Raw genomic sequence first — 15,414 nt, 5'->3', positions numbered from 1 at the left:
TCAGTTAATAAACAAAGATAAAGATAAAACGAAAGATAAGATCGCTTAATTATATGGTAAAATACGAGTCTTAAACAAATTATCAGATGCTATTTATTTTTGAATTTCGTTCGTTTAAAAAATTGCTAGGTAAATTCTAGAATGATATCTAGCATGTAGAATGTACAAGACATACTGATACAATGGCCTAATAATTTTTATATTATGTACGATTGTTTACCATATCACAGAGAATCGTGTCACACAAATTCAAACAAAACGTATCCATTATCAAAGTAATCACGTCACGTCATCTGGTATTCGGATGTCCGGTTGAATCTATTTGGCACCGATATTCATGACTGACCTTGGTTATATTTATAGATACATATGTTTATCTAAAATCATTGATCTGAAATGTGTTCAACGAACGTGACATTTATAACGAATATAATCATAATTAAATGACAGCTAACGCACGCTCTCATAATACTGTTACTACTGTTATCGTTAAATGCAATATTATAAATTATTATCCACAAATCAGCATTACACGTGATTGGTGTCGCTTATTTGTTTGGCAACATAAAGGTGCTTGAAAATATATAACACGATGAATTGTTATTTATTCAATTTGCTTATATGCGTGAAATGTCATCTTGACAGTATAAGAATCAGGCCGAATACGCAATTTCTTTCATTTTCAAGAATCATGATGAAGATATAATGATCATATGGTTCTTATTACATAAACTTTGCTATTTATTTAGGTAAGCCGTGCATATTATATAAGTCTGAAAAGTACGTTAACCTTTATTACAAACCGAACAAAATATATTATTCAATGTTGAATAACAGACGTAATTTATTATCAGAACTAGTAAAATACAGTCAAACTAAATCAAATATTGAAAATAAAATTTGTTTATTGGTGTACATGTTGCATATATGTTCGTTTCTAGTTGAGGATCATTTAATTTCCCTCTAGGATCACTTGTTTTCCCCTATATCACTCCTCAGAACATATTTGGCCTACTTACAGCTTACAGAGGAGAAAACACACGTGCTGTAATTTATTACATTTTTTACTCATTAAAATTGCGTCACACGATGCAATAGCAAGAAATGTAAGTTTAATTCAATGACAGTTGGCATACGCTCGTCTGTCACTTTCTTATTTCACGTCACACTTTGTGGGCGTGATATCTGAATAGACAATAACGAATAATGATTACGTTTATTATAATTTCGATTGAATCTCTACGGCATTATTTTAAAGGGGTTATATTTCTTACACAATACAATACTAATTGTGTCATACTGTGTATTTGTTTTGCAGTGGACGAAATCAAATGTTTACCGTCTACTGCTCCATAATAATTGGGATAAATAAAAGAGAATATTAAATGGTATAATAATCTTCATAATTTATTTCTCTCCATTCTTTTATCATACAATATGTTCAGTATAAAACAATATACTTTGTTAAATTTATAGAAATATATTATTTTAGTTATAACTGTTCTTTAGCATTTATAAACTTACAAATTATTGTTAACATTCTGAAATCTTTTTGTATAAAAATAATACAAAAGGGTTCGCTTGTCAGACTATCGTGCATTTCACGAATACCTATATTAAACAACATTTACAAACAAGCTCCCCCAATATAATATATAATAACAATTCAACTTGTTAGTTGGTATAATTACTTAAAGTACCTAAAGAAGACAATGGTACAGAACAATTTCACTGTAGCACATTTTAAATGGTAACAAAAACAATAAAAACGTAGTTATAGGCTTCCGTTTACAAAGCGTAGGCACTCGAGATTGCTACTTGATTCTAAAATTAATCATTCTCACTAATAAATACATCGCACTTGTACCCATCCTATTGAAACTCATTCGTTCACTCAGCTTTCATACATCCATCAAAATCGGACGGCCTCATGTTACAAGACCTCTAAAGAGCACCGGGTCAGTTCTGACACACGTACGAGAACTCGCACTCATAAATCTCACTCACAAATTACAACTCACTCGGTCTCGCATACGATCAGTCTTTCACACGAGCTTTTTTGTAATCATCCAGCATGTATCAACTATTTCATCAGGCACCGAGGCGCCGCGAAGCGATGAAAAAGTTAACCTTGTGCAACAAAACGTGATTCGGAACGTCCGATTGCCGAACACATGGCCGCCATTCCGCGAGGGCGGCGCAGGCGGAATTTTAATTAGCAGAACATCCGCTCGTGACTTGTGATACGCCGTTGCCGGCTCTACCGTATATCCTTCTCTATCACACCGATACCAATCCGGCCCTGTCAAATCGGACCTCTCTTTCAGTTAATAAAATTGTGCATCTGTTTATCATGCAAAACGAAACGACAAAAATATTATAAAACCGCGCCGTCAGGTCACTTTGAACGCAAATGAACAATGGAAATTCCAATTTGGCGGTTCGAAATGTCGAAACCACAGCGGTGCGGGAAGCAATAAACGTAGAGCTGGCAACGTCGCATCAGTCTCGCTCAGTTTGCAGTCCAATGACGTTGCACGATTATCCTTTCTAGTTTCTACACTATTCTAAATGAGACGACGCAATACTGATACAAGGAAAACGATAAAACTGCGACTTACAAAGGAAGCTACACTCGTGAACCGCTAAGTACATCCTTCGAACGAGCAGAGGTTCCGCCTCAGACTTAACACCAGAGCATCTTTTATCACCTTATCACTAGAGTTAACTATATATTACACGATAAAATTAAGATCACAAATTGCTTTGTATGCTGCGTCCGAGCGGGCGCGACTAGCATGGAATGTGGGGAAGGGCGGCGCGCGCGCTCAGAAGTGCGTGTCGATGTGGCAGCCGCCGTTGGCGTGCTCCAGCACCTGCTGCTTCAGCCTCGAGACGTGGTCTTTCAGCTTCACCACCATCTGCGCCAGCTCCGCGTTCTCACCCTTCAATAACTTCACTTTCTCTTCCAGCTTCGAGATGCGTTCCAGTTTCCGCCGTCTGCACTTGGAGGCGGCCACTCGATTCCTCTGCCTCTTGCGTTCCAATTTGATTCTCTCCTGGGAGTCCATGTCGATGGGGGAGAGCGGGGGTGAATTAGTGGCGCTGGGGACGGTCTGGGGCTCGTCTTTGACGACCGGGGTGGGATACCTGTCGAGCGGGCGGTCGAGGTCGGCGTACACGATGCGCGCGTGCGGCGCGAGCGGCGCGGGCTCGCCGTGGTGCAGCTTGTCGAGCGCCTCGACGAATGGCCGCGCGTACATCTCTTGCTCCTCCGTGGGCGCCGCGGGGGGGAACAGCACCGGGCCGCCGGGAGTCGGAGTCGCGGTGGTGATCATGCCGTTCTGCATGATCAGCTTCTCCAGCTCCGGGGATCCGAGCTTCAGCAGCTGCAGGTCCGGCGACGACAGCACAGGCGGCCCGCGCGGCCTCTTGCCTCTGCCGAAATCCAAATCCAATGTTAGTGATCTTTTCAAATTCTCCACTGGTCCGCTGAGGGGATACTGCTCGTCATAGAAAGTGGTCTCCATCCCGTGGCCGGAGCGAACCATGTGTTAGCACCGATTAACTCGGTATCACTGAACTCACTACACGAACAAAACTTTCTCATGCGAAAACGCACGTCCACTACGCTTGGCGTTCCACTTGTTTCTAAACATTGTCAAGAAACAACCACTGCTTTTATTCTATGACTCAGATAAGCTATTTTTAGCGTTAGCGTCAAATATTCGACATGCTATTGGTCCAATATGACGCTATATGACGCTAAACTTGCACGGTATTGGTGGGCACATGGATCGTAACGAAGCGCGAGGCCACAGCGGGCTGTTTACGACTTGGTGCGATTACTGAGAATCGACGGCTCTGTTTCCATTACGCTCGCGATAACGATTTACTGCATTAAATTTTAATTGTGCTTTTAAATAAATTGTTAATCCTTACTTTGTTTAACAATGAAAGAGGAGGAGTTTATTGTTTATTACATTATACTGTTTCAAAATAGTGTGGGAACATTTTCTTTACAAAGAATCGTATGACTGTTATGGGCAATATGTATCTTGAAAGATTGTGATACAGAATTTATGTTGAGAAATGTTATATTTTCTATTTATTATTTTAATAAAGTTGATACACATTAAATATGAATAATTTTAAGGGGTGATTAGTACAATGAATTAAAACATCTCAAAGAAGAAAATATAAGATACTTAGTTAGTCAATGCAATATAATATACTAGCTGTAACCCGCGACATCAGTCGCACGGTACCCGGGTAAGAAACAGCCTATGTACCTACTGCACCAATTAATTATTTTCACGTCAAAGAGTAACAAACATCTATACAGACATCCACACATCCGCCCATACTTATAAACTTTCGCGTTTAAATATCTTGATGTAATCATCCACTTTATAATCTGAATATACAGTTATTTTGCTTAATCCGTGCTTTAAAAATGGGACATTATTTTTTTATATCAAAAGGCTATAATGGAAACGAAGTCAATAGGAGGCGAGGCGGAGGCGGGGTAGCCGCGCCAAACTGTCGGGCGCGAGGAAATAAACGACAGCGGCGTGCGGGGGGAGGGCATATAGTTTACATGAGAGCGAGCGAGACACGTACATCCTTCTCGCTTTCAAAGATAAAAGTCCAGCAATAAGAAGGAAAATAAAATGCATCTAAAATTTTTCATAAATGGAACACTTTGTTGTTATTATTTTGACCTTGAATTTGATTATTTTTTTAAGTAATTAAGTATTGTATCCTTTTTTATGATCATAGATGATAATATCTGTATCAAGTTTGAAACTTATCATTGGGACTTTTTATTGAAGCACCAGTAAGCACCTACTGCGTAACAAGTTAGATATACCTTATAAAAATAATCAAAATAGTAAATAACTATGCGTATAAATTAGTGTAAATCAAAATTTTATCAAACGGGAAAAGTTATGAAGTTTAATGAAGAAACGGAAAATATCAATAACGAAAAATAGGTAATTCGTATTTTGCGTTTTCGCAAATGTACTTAAATTTTCATTAAAATGAAAAAACTAATTATTTTAAGGGCCATCTACTTTTTCCAAGAGAAATGTTTCACATACATGAATTCAAATTTCTACTTCATACTAGATGTCGCTTATTTAAATAGAACTTATTTCTATTACCGATCATCTATTGTTAGCGTTCAAGTGTTAAAGCTATTTTTAATGGATTTCTTTAAATATTATAGCAAATTAAGTTGTATTTTAAAAATTGATTTGTTCAAATTTATTTTAATTAATACGTTTTTCTTTTTAAATGTTAGATAAAATAAAACATAGTTAATATCAGCAGTATGTATTCGAAAGGAAACATAGCTATATTCAGTACTTCTATTTGACATTAGATGTCTCTTATTAAAATGAATTTTTATTCCTGTCAACAATATATGGCGTGAGAACATAATTTTGTGTTTTAATTTTAATAAATAAACAAAACATAAGATATCTGAAGTCTGAACTCAATAAGGTTCATATTGGGTAGTTACACCACACGATACTTATCAATACAATCGATCAACTTAGACGTTTATACTGGTTAATAGTCCACTGTGCAGGGTGCACGTAGGAGGAACGAGTCTGAGCTATATATATATACGACCACTATCTTAGCAACTCGGGAAACTACTAAGAGGCTGCCGCGCAGCTATTTTAATGTTTACAGGTTTTTATATTATTACATAATATACGATTTTAAGTGATATTACGTTGTAAAAATGGTACACATCGCTTAGGGTTGGGAGCGGGAGTGGCAATCAGTCAAAGAAACGACATTGTCAATTGTTTTGGGCTTTTACCACAAGATCGAGGCGTGATACTCAACGCTGAACTCTCTATAGTGGTGGTTACTCAACTGCGAATGTAGTTTTATGTTGTAGGGGCAATCGATATTTACTTTTCGCCATTATAACGTTACTGGAAATAATTTCTATCGTGCTATTGTATATTATCAACCTGTACACATTCCTATATATCTGAATGACTCTCATCATCAGGCCATCCTCTGAATGAAAATTTAAAAGTTCTTATAACTTTTCGAAATATTCACATGACGACTGGTAAGTTTTTCTATGAAATAATTTCATCGTATATTTATAATTCAAAGAAATAAAGAAATTTCAATCATTATGATTAGCAATTGTAGGGAATTGTTATAAAATGGTGCAATAATTCAGGATGCTGTCTTTATTTGAAATCAGTCAGACCAATAAACCAAGTAATTCTAGAAAATATTTTATTAAAAAAAAAATATTTTACTCATACAAATTAAAATTACTTATTCACAATTAATTACAACTTTTCAATCAAAAGCAATCAAATCATTCACATCCTATTCCTGAAATACATATTTCCTGTTGTGATTTTAAATTTATTTCATCAAAAGTGTAAAATTATTTCGATATTCAGCTAATTATGCGTTATACGACGACAAAAAGGCGTTCGTTTCACTGTATTTTTTACTATTTTTCACAAAGATTCATAAAGACATTAGCAAATACGAATACAGCACTATGTAGAGTCTCATTTAATACAACCATGATATATTTTGAACACTGTTTTTACAAATTATTTTATAAATTACACCAAAATTTAATTTATTATAGTTATTTCACAGTAACAGATATAACTCTCACGTCGTCATAGGGCTTGTCAGTTTTGGGATTGGTTTTCACACTTCCAATGTTTTGAACGACCTCCATCCCGCGGATAACTCGACCAAATATTGTGTGCTTATTATCCAACCACGGCTGTAATAAAAATGTTATTTCTTAATGAATAATAAATAAAAAAATAATAAAAATGTTATTAACCTAAATGCAAAACGTTTTGACGATGTATGTATTGGTATTTTTTTGTTAAAATTTCTCAAAAATTGTTGAGAAAAAAAAGTATCAGAAAACAGATTTAGTTCAGGTTTTTTGCTTCATTAATCCACAGTTTTTAAGATGTAGGAAAAATTGTTTATAGGCAAAAGTGCTTATAGGCAAAAGTGCTTCTAGGCAAAGTGGGAATGGGATAAATAAACGTCAGTGAGGAAACTGACGGTGGGCGCGAGCGTGATGAAGAACTGGCTGCCGTTGGTGTGCGGGCCGGCGTTGGCCATGCTCACGGTGTAGGGCCGGTCGTGCTTCAGCTGCGCGCGGAACTCGTCCGCGAACTCGCCGCCCCAGATGCTCTCGCCGCCGCTGCCCGTGCCTGCCGACGCGAGATATATACAATTGTCATTTCTACAAATTTTTTTATTTCTTTATTTGTTAACTAGCTGTTCGCCTCGGCTTTGATCGGGGTACATATATAGCCTATGTCACTCAGTGAAGTTGTAGCTTTCTACTGGTGAGAGAATTTTTAAAATCGGTCCAGTTGTTTTTGAGTTTATTCATTACAAACAAACAAACAATCAAAAAAAGGGATTCTTCCTTTTTATAATATTAGTGTAGATCAAATACCTTTACAGGAGGAACCCAATGCGATGTTGATAAATAAATAAATAAATCATACAATTTACATGCCGCTATTGTTCTGAGCGAGCCCGGGTTGACGAGAGATGCATCAAGAAAATCAAACAGAAACGATCAAAAGAGGGCGGTGTTGAATGTTAGTTTGATCGTAGTAAGTATGTACCATGGAATGTACCGGAGGCCCATATCCTTTTCCTTACCCTTCCCAGCCCTTTCCTCTATTCCTCTCATCAATCTTTTCCTAATCCCTTCCGTATCAAAGACGGCAATCCATTTGTAGAGGCGTAAGGTCTGCAATTGACCTTACGCCTCTATGGAAGATTTCCCATTGATGTATTAATTTATTATATAGATAAATTGTGAAATGTGCAAAAGTTGCTTTAGTTGCTTAAAAATAAATGAGTTATATAATACAAAATTTATCCGAAAAATAGGTGAAAGCCTCTGCTGCCGCACTAAGCCAAGGCTTGTAATACAGCACGCAGCGCCGAAACCCCACAGACCATTTTATAATATATTTTTAATGATAAAGTTGTAAATATAAATATGTTAGTATATAGAAAGAAAAGTGTGTGTGAGTGTGTGTGTGTTAGTAGTAGCTACATTATCCTTCTATTTGGAGTAAGTTTTCTGTTTCGTAAAAGTAACTCATACAATAAAACCATAAATTTAGTAAATGATGGCAGGGTACTTGACAAAAGTGCTTATGATGCGTTAGAAGTCTTATTGAATAAATAAATGTTTGAGTAAGAGTTGTGAGTTTGATGTAATATATAACATTAAGCCCACTTCGTGCGTGTATTACTGCATTCCCGGGCGGGGCTCACCAGTGGGGTCGCCCGTCTGCACCATGAAGCCCTTGATGACGCGGTGGAAGATGTGGCCGTTGAAGTAGCCGTTCCGCGCGTGGCCGCAGAAGTTCTCCACGGTGCGCGGCGCGTCCTTGCCGAACAGCCGGATGTGGATGTCGCCCAGCGACGTGTGGATGATCGCCTGCTCGTACAGCCGCTGCACACCTGGATGTGGGGACGGCGGCGGTGTTCATTTTGAGCGAGAGGAAAATATGGACGGACCACCACGATGCCAAAGGATCTCTGGGTTAAAAACTATCCTACAACTTTGTTTAATTTTTAGTTTTATAGCATTCAAATCCTACTTATATTATAAATGCGATATTTTGTAAGGATTTTGTTGCTCTTTCACGCAAAAACTGCTGAACCGATTGCAATGAAATTTGGTACGTAGACAGCTGGACAACTGCCATAACTTATAGGCAACTTTTTATCCCGATATTCCTACGGGATACGGATTTACGCGGGTGAAACCGCGGGGCGAAGCTAGTGCTTTATAAATGAAAAATTTTGAAAGAATAGAAAAATATTCTATAATATCCTATGTCTTTTCTTAGATCACAAACGATTTTTGTTGGTACAATTTCATCGATATTGCTTTTATGGTTTAGGCGTGATGAAAACAGACAGCCAGAGCACCTTTCACATTAGTAAGGTTCTACTGACCAGATAACGTAGGGACTCACTCCTTGTAGTCAGAGCATAATATTATAAACTCTACACTATATCTCACTTGACTTATACAAGACAAAATCAGCAAGTTACAAAACTATATTCCTAGCCTTTGTTATCTAATAACACAAAACACACATTTTATTATATACTTATTAGCACAATGCAGTAGTGATGTACCTTGTCCCTCTGTAGCCGATATAATGTCCTCCTTAGACGGCTTCTCATTGAATATATCCCGGTCAGCATCAGGGCTCTTGACATCATCAGGGCTCCTCCTGGAGAACATGTAGAACCTGTTCTTCTTGTACGCCGTGCAAAATAGAGTGGGGTCCATCTTGATGGTGAGCAGCGTAGGGTTCTCCGAGCCTTCCATTTCGAGTGTAGATGCTACTTTGGATTGGTTCGTGCGACCCTGGTTTGAAGAGAATCTTTTATAGTCAATTAATGCCCAAAAATTAATTATTTATGAACACAAACAAGATTATATACCAACAAAACAGTTTAGTCGCCTTTGGCGCAAGTATTAGTACTGCATTCCCTCATTTTGAATATAAAAACATTAGCAGTAAAAGTTTATGTTGTTCAATTTGTAGATCAAAATAATCTTTATTCATTTATTTGACAAATGCTTTCGAATGAATTTGTATTCATTTGAAATCTTTCTGATTGACAATGAAAAAAATGTGACCAAGAAAAAAAATTGGCAAGCACAAGGCCTTAGCCCAATTAAAAAAAAAAACAAACTGGCCAGCAATACACCTTAGCCCAATTAAAAAAAAAAAACAAATTGGCCAGCAAAGCGCCTTAGCCCAATTAAAAAAGAAACTGAGTGGCCAGCAATACACCTTAGCCCAATTAAAAAAAAAACAAATTGGCCAGCAATACACCTTAGCCCAATTTAAAAAAAAAACAAATTGGCCAGCATAACGCCTTTGCCTCAATTAAAAAAAAAAACCACCTCACCTGGAAGAGCGCCAAGTGTAGTGCGCGCAAGTTCTCCGGCTTGCCGAGAGTCGCTGCACACCGGTTCGTCGTTAGGTTGACGAGTTTGACGCCGAGCATGGTCGCGTACGCGACGAAGTGCCCGCTCGCGTCGAACAGTATGTTCGCGAGTTGCGCCGCGTCTGATTTCTCCAGTTCCCGCTCTGTTGCCATGCTGGAAGCATGCATGGATATTTATTTATTACTAGCGTTTATAGATATAGATATTTATTTATTACTAGCGTTATATTTATCATATTAAGCCGTGAAAGCATAGCAGACAGACGGGAAAATTTTTTATTCCTAATATTATATTATGAACCATCTTTGACCCTTTCTTAATAACAGAATATTTAGTAAGTGTAAAATTCAGAAAAAAACATTGAGGCGATACAAAACCAATCAAGAAATTACATAGTAAGTAATTAATTACCGTCTACCAAACTCCATGTTGGGCAACTGCTGCGTTTGATGCTGCAACTCTTGGTAGCGCTGCAAACTTTCATCCAGCACCTTGTGGAGCTTGCCCGTTAAGAAGTGGAATATTCGTACCTGAGAGGTTTGATGCTTGTTAGAAGTTATACATATGACAACGATATATACGTATGACGACACTAGCTTTCCGCCCGCGCCTCGGGATGAAAAGTATTTATTTATTTGTTTATTGGTAATCCAATAGCTTTACACATTAACTACATTACAACAATGTGTTTAATTTAACAATTAGCCAATAAACGATTACAACATATTTATCAAGATGAAGAGAGAAGATTATTAACTATACATTGTGTGTGTGTATGTGTGCTATTAAAACTATCCTGGGTAAAAGTATCCTTTGTACCATTATTCCTCAAAATGGTTTAGATTGTATGTTATATTAGACTGTGTAATCATTGTACATTGGATAAATAGAAGTATTATATAATTGTGCATTATCAACAGTACGACAATATGTATAAATATTTATTATATGCGGCTAGAGGGTCTTCCGTTTTTAAAACGTCTGCTTTATATTTTACTAACTAAAATGAACAACAAAATATATTAAGACCATATTACCTTCCTATCCAAACTTATAGAAGCCATTTTCTTTCCATCGGGCGAGAAAGCAAGCGCAGTGGGGTACGTCTTGTTCTTTAGGAAGTCAAACAAGTCTGTATCCAGCTTGGATGTGAAACGAACGTTTTTGGGAAACTCATATTCATGCTTTGGTCCAGTCCAGTACTCTACGATACCTGCCTGAAATGTTCAAGAGATTGTTGAAGCTTGTATGCTTAGATATTTAAAATTTCGCAATGGATTTTCATGGGGAACATAGTGCATTCAATTAAGCTTTATATTCTATCAATAAAATATTTGGAAAATAAATAAATATTCACTAAACACGCTTTTTATTGACAAACAACACATAGACAATTATATCCACACTATTTTCTTGTGATTTAATAAATAGTTAACTTATTTATCTTTAAAATACTTTGTCATACCTTATCAACAGACACGGCGGTTTCAAACACAGGATTGTATTTAATGGTGACAACATCTTTTTGGTGCAATGAGAATGTATGCAAGGGAGTGCTTGTTGTCTGTGTGCCGTCGAATATGTGAATCTTGTTGCTGTTCTTTTCTGATCTGTGGAAGTATAAGTATAAAATTGTAAAAATGTTAACATGGAACAACAATCTTTTCGAAATGAAAGACTTTTAAACAAATTTAAATGAATAAGCTTTGCATTCAATCAAATGCAAGAAAATTTTAAAATTTTCTTCTATATGTAGATAATGAACAGGACACAAATAAAGTTATATTCTTTTAAATGACTGAAGTTCATTGAAATGTTGATAAAGCTCTAACAGTCGACCTTTATTAATAAAGGTTGAATAGCCTTTTTTTCCATACATTACTCTTTATAACAATAGGGTATTTCAATTTGTTTTTATTACTTCTTATTATAAACTAGGTTAAAATAATGACATACATGGAAAGAAAATTATATCAGACAAAAGAATAAGAAGTTACAGGCATTTCAATTTAAGAGTGTATGCAGAACATTTGTTTGAAGGTACTATAGCGTTACTAGTGATATCACCTTATAGTATGGCTATCTCTTCAGTTATCGCATTAATAAGCTTTTAATATATTCATTTCAAATAAAGTCTGGTGTCAAATAGATTTAAAAAAATGAAATGAGTCTAATATTGCATTGCCCTCATGTTATCTACTCTACAAGTAATACTTACATTGCTAAAGCTGATATGGGATCACCAGCTGAATGCACCCACTCTGTGCAGTATGGTTCAAACTCTATTGAGATCATATTTATCATGTCTGAAATAAAACACATAAATGACTAATTATTTTCAGCAAAATCATTTCTGAACCACTTTAAATATAAAATTGGACCAAACTACAACAATTTACTAGGAATTATAATTTTGTAAATACAACTACAAATTTTAAGTTATAGTGATTTAGACAAAAAGGTATAAATATTGGCAGTAAATAAAATAACACAAATGTTACAAGAAAAACCAACTTTTCTATAAAGTGTTTATTATTTTGAGATAATATGACATAATAAAATGAAAAGTGTCATTACAAAACTGTTAAAAAATTGTTAAAAAAATGTTTTAATAAAAACAGAGTCATGTATCAACAGATTATGTAAAACAATAACTTTTTGAAAGCAGATACTGAGGCTTTATAAAATCCTTGAACATTGGAGACTTACCAAAATTAATAACATCGAACACTTTAACAGTCTTCTCCGGGGATGCAGTGCACAGCAGGCTCCCTGTGCTGTTTGCTGACATGTGACTAATTGGCGCTAAATGACATCGGAAATGCTTCACAAATTCTATACCTTCCTCCTGCAATTATAGAAAGAAACTTAAATTCTATTGAATATTCAATATTAAATGACTTCTAAGAACAATAATAATTAAAGCTTTTTTAGAGTTCCATACCCAAGAGGTTAATCGGGACCCTATTACTATGACTCTGTTGACAACCCATCAGTCACCAGGCCATATTATTAATGTGTAGTACGCTCAAATTAAATGAAGTATACAGTTAGAATTAATTTATAATTATTATCATTACCATGTACTTTGAATTAATTAGTAATCATACTATTTTTACTGTATGTTTTGTAAATATTTTTGAGATTATAAGTTTACTAGCTTTGCCGTTTTTTACTAGCTTCAGCGTAGCAGGTTTAACCCGCATAAGTCTAGGAATATTGGGATAAAAAGTTATGTTATTCCAGTTGTCCAGCTGTCTACGTACCAAATTTAGGTATGTACCAACACACACACATCCTTACAAACTTTCACATTTATAATATTAGTATGAAATATGATAGTAGGAAGTAGGATAACATTACCTGTTTCTTCCAAAACTTTAGATGTCCATCCTGACTGGCTGTGATGACAAAATCTGTTTTTGTTACTATTATGTGCGTGATAACATCTCTGTGCATGTAACTGCGCTCATATGTCTCTGACAAGGGCAGATTTTCGAGATACAAAGATTCAAACTCCAACACTGAAAATGTTAAAAATAAAAATGCAAATCAATTTATCATTTCATTTCTTATTTCATTTGAAACAGCTTATTATCATGTCAATAAAAGGAGTTATTTGAAATTTTGGGTTGCTGGTGGCTCGATAAAACAGCAGTATAATACGAAACAGCACAAAACATTTAAGTTGACGAGTATCGAAAAATTAGGACATCATTTTTTAGCATATTAAGATTTTCCGCCCGCGGCTTTGCTCGCAGACGCAGTAAAGATAGACCCAATGTTTTCCTCACATGTTCCCGTTCCCGCGGGATTACCGGGAAAAAACTTTACTATGTCCGTCTCCTGGTGCTAAGCTACTTCGAGTAATCCGTTCTTAAGATATAAATAGTGCAACTGTTAGTTATACCTTCTTTTATATATATAGGGAAAGATGTTATTACACAAATTGTACACTAGAAGTTGTTTTGTATCAAATATTGAAGATGAAGAACGTTTAAAATATAAACCTTTTCTCTTTTTAGGTTTTGGTTGAGATGCTTCGGAAGGCATAGGTCCAATCCAGTTATCCCCTTCTTCTTCATCTTTGGTCGCTTCTGGACTGGCAGGTCGTTTTTCTTCTGACATGTTGTTTGGGATCTAATTGCTATAAATATTTTCTTTCATTAATAATTTCAATAAACAACATCCCTAATAAACTCAAAACACATTTAGCGTTTATGTCATTAATGACACAAGTCAGAAAAATAAGAATATTGACACTTCCATTATATTACAAGATTTTATGACAGTTACTCCGGGTGTAGAGATAGTAAATACCTATGCTATAGTTTTTTTTTTAATTAGATACGTGTTACCCTAAATAATGTGATTTAGGTCATCATTCTGAACTAATTGAAAAATGATGATATGTAAAATATCATCAAAAATGATCAACTTACTCACATTTGTTGTTACGGTTTAGTGTTTTGTTTATAACGCGATCACGTGGTATGTGATGTCGTCAAAACTTTCAGGACTTCAGTCTCACACTCAGACGCTAATCCGTATATTGTGTTGATTAAAATGCAATTGAGTATAAGGGTTGAACTTTTGATATTAACTCTGATAATTCATGTAGGTATCCTTAGAAAAGTAAAAACGAAGGAAGTCTCGTCCTTTATATGGCAAGTAAGTTATGGTTATGGCGCGTCCTAAACTTTTTATTATTATGTCTATGGTCAAAATGTCTTTTACGAATTCGTAGTGATGGTGGCTGGCTTCCTTGCAGACATAGCTTCATAAATTACGACTAATTTGTAAAGTTCATCAATATTTTATTGAAAAGAAACTAGTTCTATTAGTGATTTAAGTGCTCAAGAAAATATACACCTAATCGGTAAGTGGAAAGTGAATTAAAGACGTGTGATATGCGCGGCTACCGGTACTCTACACGTGGTTAGTGTTATACCGCGTACTTGTATAAAATATTTTTGATCAAATTCAACAATGAGTTAAGATTCAACGTCATGTTACTGCAGTGTAAGGACTGTGGAAATTAAAAGTTTTCGATTTAACGTCATGTTATATATTAGGTTGTTTATTGAACGTGGTTTGACAGCAGTTATTGCGATCCACTAAAATTTAAGGTAATTGTTGAGCGTTCGCCTCAAGTAGTAATTAAAGAACACTATAACTCATGTATTGTAAACAAAAACGCTATTTCACCTTTGTTCATGTCTTGCTTGATAGTTTCGCAAGTGCCATGTAATCAGCTTTTTCTTTTTGCTCGTGACGCATCTAAGTGTCATACAAGTGTGGGAAAGTACAACTAATAAGTATAGTTGCGTGCTAGACGCTAAGGACGTAAATGACTTGGCGTTAGTATAATCTAACACAATATA

At 35.8% G+C, this 15,414-nt stretch overlaps 3 protein-coding genes across 3 annotated transcripts in view; 1 reads left to right on the top strand and 2 right to left on the bottom strand.

Annotated features, from left to right (window-relative positions):
* Nucleotides 1–1,381: 1,381 nt before the first annotated feature.
* LOC119832097 (transcription factor jun-D) lies at nucleotides 1,382–3,673 on the bottom strand. Its single transcript, XM_038355714.1, has one exon. It carries the CDS (start codon nucleotides 3,549–3,551, stop codon nucleotides 2,829–2,831), a length of 723 nt encoding a protein of 240 aa, XP_038211642.1. The 5' UTR covers nucleotides 3,552–3,673; the 3' UTR covers nucleotides 1,382–2,828.
* Nucleotides 3,674–6,321: 2,648 nt separating this feature from the next.
* Nucleotides 6,322–14,278, bottom strand: LOC119832096 (peptidylprolyl isomerase domain and WD repeat-containing protein 1). The gene is made up of 12 exons (XM_038355712.1): nucleotides 14,041–14,278; nucleotides 13,394–13,554; nucleotides 12,740–12,878; nucleotides 12,249–12,336; nucleotides 11,496–11,640; nucleotides 11,068–11,247; nucleotides 10,442–10,560; nucleotides 9,991–10,183; nucleotides 9,205–9,439; nucleotides 8,329–8,517; nucleotides 7,087–7,238; nucleotides 6,322–6,790 (listed from the first exon to the last, which is right to left on the bottom strand). Exons 1-12 carry the CDS (start codon nucleotides 14,156–14,158, stop codon nucleotides 6,647–6,649), a joined length of 1,863 nt encoding a protein of 620 aa, XP_038211640.1. The 5' UTR covers nucleotides 14,159–14,278; the 3' UTR covers nucleotides 6,322–6,646.
* A 465-nt stretch (nucleotides 14,279–14,743) lies between these two features.
* Nucleotides 14,744–15,414, top strand: part of LOC119831634 (CCHC-type zinc finger protein CG3800) — a 6,994-nt gene continuing 6,323 nt past the window's right edge. The window contains exon 1 of the mRNA XM_038355069.1: nucleotides 14,744–14,909. The gene's annotated coding sequence lies outside the window, so the exon portion shown is untranslated. The remainder of the gene's footprint in view (nucleotides 14,910–15,414) is intronic.

This window comes from Zerene cesonia, chromosome 14, assembly GCF_012273895.1.
Source record: "Zerene cesonia ecotype Mississippi chromosome 14, Zerene_cesonia_1.1, whole genome shotgun sequence".
NCBI lineage: Eukaryota > Metazoa > Arthropoda > Insecta > Lepidoptera > Pieridae > Zerene > Zerene cesonia.
The sequence above is the reverse complement of the archived record's forward strand: the minus strand, read 5'-3'. Positions and strand labels throughout refer to the sequence as shown.